The 5,154-nt window shown below is 41.7% G+C and overlaps 1 protein-coding gene across 1 annotated transcript; it reads left to right on the top strand.

Moving 5' to 3' along the window:
• Positions 1–147: 147 nt before the first annotated feature.
• Positions 148–1,515, top strand: LOC140235633 (uncharacterized). The gene has a single exon (XM_072315645.1). The coding sequence runs from the start codon at positions 148–150 to the stop codon at positions 1,513–1,515; it is 1,368 nt and encodes a 455-aa protein (XP_072171746.1).
• Positions 1,516–5,154: the final 3,639 nt, after the last annotated feature.

Genomic DNA, 5,154 nt, shown 5'->3' on the forward strand with positions numbered 1-5,154 from the left:
CTGCTTGAACATTATTCATCGTGGCACAGGCTGAAGAAAGCAGTTTGCTGGCTAAGGAGGTACCTGAAATGGCTGAGATGTAGATTTGAGCATGGTACTGAAAGCATTTCAGGTGAATCTACTAGTGGAAATCTGACGGTGGAGGAAATGAAGGAAGCAGAGGAGAAAATTCTGCAGTATGTGCAATCAGTCAACTTCCCTGATGAGATATCTTCCCTACAGGCTGGCCAGAATGACGATGCACGACAAGGACAGAGCTGTAAATATGTCAAGAAAACAAGCTCTATCTACAAGCTAGACCCGAGAATGATCAATGGCCTATTGAGGGTAGGAGGAAGGCTAGGCAGATCGGTGCTGCCAGAGGACGCGAAGCATCCGATTATACTCCGCAATGATAGCCATGTTGCCAAGCTTATCTTGAGAGAAATACACGAGACATCAGGACATAGTGGGAAGAACCACATATTGTCTCGCCTGAACCAGAAGTACTGGATTCCTGCTGCTGGCTCTGTGATCAAAGGGCTACTTGCTAGATGTGTTGTATGCAGAAGGCAGCGAGGGAAGGTGCAAAAAATGGCGGATTTGCCAGCAGACCGTCTTACTCCAGACGAGCCCCCTTTCTCGAGAGTTGGGATTGATTACTTTGGACCGTTCGAGTTGAAGAGGGGTCGGAGTGTCGTGAAGAGGTATGGAGTTCTGTTCACATGTCTTTCTGTGAGAGCGGTTCACCTTGAGATCGCAGATTCCCTTGACACAGACTCTTGCATTAATGCTATCAGACGCTTCATAGCACGCAGGGGAAATGTGAGAGAGATTAGGTCTGATAATGGCACTAATTTGGTCGGAGCGGAGAGAGAACTGAGAGCTGCGATACACAGTTGGAACCAGGCTCAGATACATGAGACGTTGCTGCAGAAGAACATTAAATGGACGTTCAATCCACCCGCAGCTAGTCACCAAGGTGGGGTGTGGGAACGACAAATCCGTACTGTGAGGAAGCTGCTGTGTTCCTTGGTCAGACAGCAAACTTTGAACGATGATTCGTTACACACGCTCTTTTGTGAAGTAGAGAGCATCATCAACAGCCGGCCAATAACTGGGGTGTCCACTGACGTGAATGATGTAGAAGCCTTGACACCAAATCATCTGCTTCTGCTAAATGCAAGTTCAACGCCGCCTCCAGTGGCTACTAGTGAGGCAGACAACTACGCCAGGAGGAGATGGCGTCAAGTGCAGTTTCTCGCCGATACCTTTTGGACGAGGTGGAGGAGAGAATATTTACCACGATTGCAGGAACGGCATAAGTGGGCTACTTCTCAACACAATGTTCGTGTTGGTGATCTGGTCTTAGTAGTCGACGAGCACTCCCCGCGCAATGTTTGGCCTTTGGGAAGGGTCCTCCAGACATGGCCGGATGAGAAGGGCTTTGTTCGTCAGTGTGAAGTTAAAACACGAACCAGCATACTGCGGAGACCAGTTACTAAGCTATGTTTGATTCTCGAAGCAGATTCTTAGAGACAATTGGTGTTTCTAAGATGAGGGGTGCAAGCCTAGCGCTGCCCCGTGCGGAGTTATTTGTTTGTGCAGTCAGAACTAGAACGCTGAATTGATATTGATAGTTTTGTGTATTTAGTGACAACAGAATAGTTGTCAGTCAGCGAGTTCAGAGAACATTATTCTGAAACGGCGAGTTTCATTTGAAATGATATGCAAGGTGTTTTTGAAATACATTGTATGTTGTTGTTTATTAGAGGTGCGAGCCTAGCGCCGCCTCCCGTCTCCCATGTGTGATCGCTCATTATTATCAACAGCATGAATTACTTATGTTGCGATTTCAACATCAAGCAGGGAAGTATCCTTGCAATATAGACGCGAATCGCCAACGGAACGTGCTATTTGTTGATGGATTCAGTTAGTGAATACATAGCGCATCACCGGATATGGAAGGACCCACCCATGCAACTCCGGCGATTTGGAGATATTTAGCAGTTTGAAGCTGAGGCTAATATTTTAAGCGCTAAGATTGTGACTCATGAAAGAACCAACAACACAGCAATTCATTCTGAGAGAGAACAATTCAGTTTATTTCATCATGTGTCAACTTATGAGCAGAGGGATATTTCTAGAAATTAGTAGAAATTCTGATAGTGAACAGAGATTCAATAGGTCGTGATGAATATCTGTGAGAGACTCAGTACTACTGTGAATTCATCTAAAGTAAAGACTGATTGCAGAACTTTTGCACCGTTGTGTATGAAATTTGCCAGAGCACCTCTTCCTTTTCTTTAGATGTTATTTCAAATCCTGACCTGGGACGGGGTTTAATATACACACTTTTGTTCTGGAGTTTAATTGAAGGAAACAAAGTGAAAGAAAGAATTATAGGTATTGTTAGTCAATTATGGAATGTTGACAAACTTCCTTTCACCTTATGTTGCAAATGCGTAATGTATGCATTGTGTGTATGTACCAGTATTTGCATATTTATCATGCATAGATTGTGTGGCAGTTACAAACTTATGGAGCCATCTATTACCGCAAGTAGTGGATTGCTACTGTAGTGGCACTGGTTAGGGTACAAATTATCTACAGAACCTATTTGGTAGAGGTTTATATGTGGTGTTGTGAGGTTCTGGAATTCTACCATTGTCATGTAAAAGGGTATCAGTGTTTAGCCGAGCTATAATTTTAGATACATTTGAAGGGTAGATTGTATTTCACACTTGATAATGAATATACAACCATAATAGTTGTCATGTTTATATGTAAAGGTTAAAAGAGTTATTCAGTTAGTATTTATTATGTAAAATAGGTTGAGCATACAGGACTAGGCTGAATGTTGTATTAAGGAAGAATGTTCAGACTGAATTTAACTTGTTTGTTTGATGATGAGTTTTGAATTTGGAGTTACGAAGAAGTAATCGTTCATTTGTTGTTAAGGTAGAATGATTATTATGATTAATTTGGTAAATGCTTCGCTTTTGGGCTGTGCATTTAAGGGGCCGGGATGTTGTGCATGATTACAGCGGTTTCACATTGATACGTTCTGATAGTGTTGTGACGTCAGAAGCGAGAGTTTTATCGCCCTTTCTGAGCATTGCCGTTGAGGGCGCTGATGTTTTGGGGAGGAGCTAATTCACGTTGGGTCAACGTGTTGTGGTCACTTAAGGTCACTGTTACATTTTGGTTGTTTCACGCAAGCCCAATGTTATGCCAGTTGGTATCAACACTGCCCTACTTTGGCAAAAGGAAGCAAGTGACATACCATCCGAATTTGAGTTATTGATGCTTTCATAATTTACATAATGAGCTCTTCTTCCAGGCCAAATTTCATGCAGAAACACTCATCCTACTAAGAGATATGTTAGATAACACATCATGATAGTCCATTGACGTCAGTGTAAATGACAGACACATTTTGCTCTTTTACGAGAAATGTCACTTTTGTCACTTGCTTCCTTTTGCCAAAGTAGGGCAGAACACACGGGTCTACTTGAGTGATTTATTGGTCAACAGTGAACTTTAGTAAAGTGGTTAATACGTCACTAACAGCGCTATTCAGCAATAACTGTGATACCATGGATTAATTTATACTGTACTGAACTGTAGTGAAGATGTGTGTGCTGGTCAATGTGAGCCTTGTGAGGTGATTAAATCGGTACTAGTGACACTTGAGCCCCATTTCAACAGAGCCTTTCAAACCAGAGTTACCACGACGACTACCACGTCCAGACAATCTTTTTATGCCTCCGCCACGAAGTGGTGCCAGAGGTATTATGTTTTCGGGTTGTCCGTCCGTCCGTCCGTACGCTTTCGTTTACGCGATAACTTGAGTAATATTGACTGGAATTTTACCAAACTTGGTCCAAGTATAAAGTATGATGGGGCAATTATTTGATTAGATTTTGGGTGAAATCGGCCAAAGGTCAAAGGTCAAGGTCAAATCATGAATTTGTATCCATTTACGCGATAACTCAAGACTGGATCAAGCAAATTTCACCAAACTTTGTCGGAGGATGATGTATGATAGGGCAATTACTTGTTTAGTTTTTTAGTGAAATCGGACAGAGGCAAAGGTCAAAGATCAAGGTCAAATCCTAAAATTTATCTCATTATGTGATAACTCAAAACTGGATGAAGCAGCTTTCACCAAACTTGGTCCAAGGATGATGTATGATGGGACAATTAGTTGAGTAGATTTTAGGGACATTGCCAAGAGGTCAAAGGTCAAAAGGTCAAGGTCAAATGCTAAAAATGTTGCTATTTCCCCCATATCTAGGCAATGCCCAAAGGTATTTTCTTGAAACTTAGTGTAGACATGTACTACTGCATAAAGATTCTCCAGAGAGAGTTTCATGTCATAAGGTCAAAGGTCAAAAGGTCAAAGGTTAGGTGAAAATGTTGCAATATCACTTTTCTCACAAATGGTTCAATGTATCTTCATGGAACTTGGTACATACGCATGTACTGACTGGCAGAGATTATCTAGGGAAGTTAGGGATCATGGGTCAAGGTCAACTCCTCAAAATTTTACTATTTCCCTCATATACTAGTATATGCAATGCTTGCATTATTAGTTTAAAAACTTAATATATACATGCATTACCTAATAGAGATTCTCTGGGAAATTTCCAGCCAGAAGGTCAAAGGTCAAAGGTTAAGGGTCAAAGGCCAGGTTTCAATGCCCCCCAAATAATCTATTTTGTACTGTAATTAGACTCTTTCTTCATACCTTGGAAATTACTCAATGCATAAACTTATAAAAGGGTCCATCAGAAGTCAAGTAAAAATTCTCAATTCCCTAAATATGTGTAGCTGCACTCTTAGACAATCATAGCAAACCCAGTTCAAGGAAAGTGAACATTCAAAATACTTTAGCCAAATTCTACCCTAGCCAGCAAGGGTAATTACAGTACCTCAACACTACCCTGACATTACCCCAACATTACCTCAACGACCATTCTGTTAAAAAAAACACTCTAATTTCTTGGATGCACTCAACATGCATGAGCAACAGTTCAAACAGAATGACACACTGCTTGCCAATCATGTGCATGGATTGTAACACCCCCCCCCCCCCCCCATGAACAGGTAGGTTGTTACAAAACCTAACAAGAGAATGTTTGTGGTGTGGGTTAAAATGGTACCCCTCCC

This window comes from Diadema setosum, chromosome 1 (assembly GCF_964275005.1).
Source record: "Diadema setosum chromosome 1, eeDiaSeto1, whole genome shotgun sequence".
Classification (NCBI taxonomy): Eukaryota; Metazoa; Echinodermata; class Echinoidea; order Diadematoida; family Diadematidae; genus Diadema; species Diadema setosum.

Bases quoted from the DNA above. Each gene is read 5' to 3' on its own strand.
- LOC140235633 (XM_072315645.1), top strand. From the start codon at position 148: ATGAAGGAAGCAGAGGAGAAAATTCTGCAGTATGTGCAATCAGTCAAC.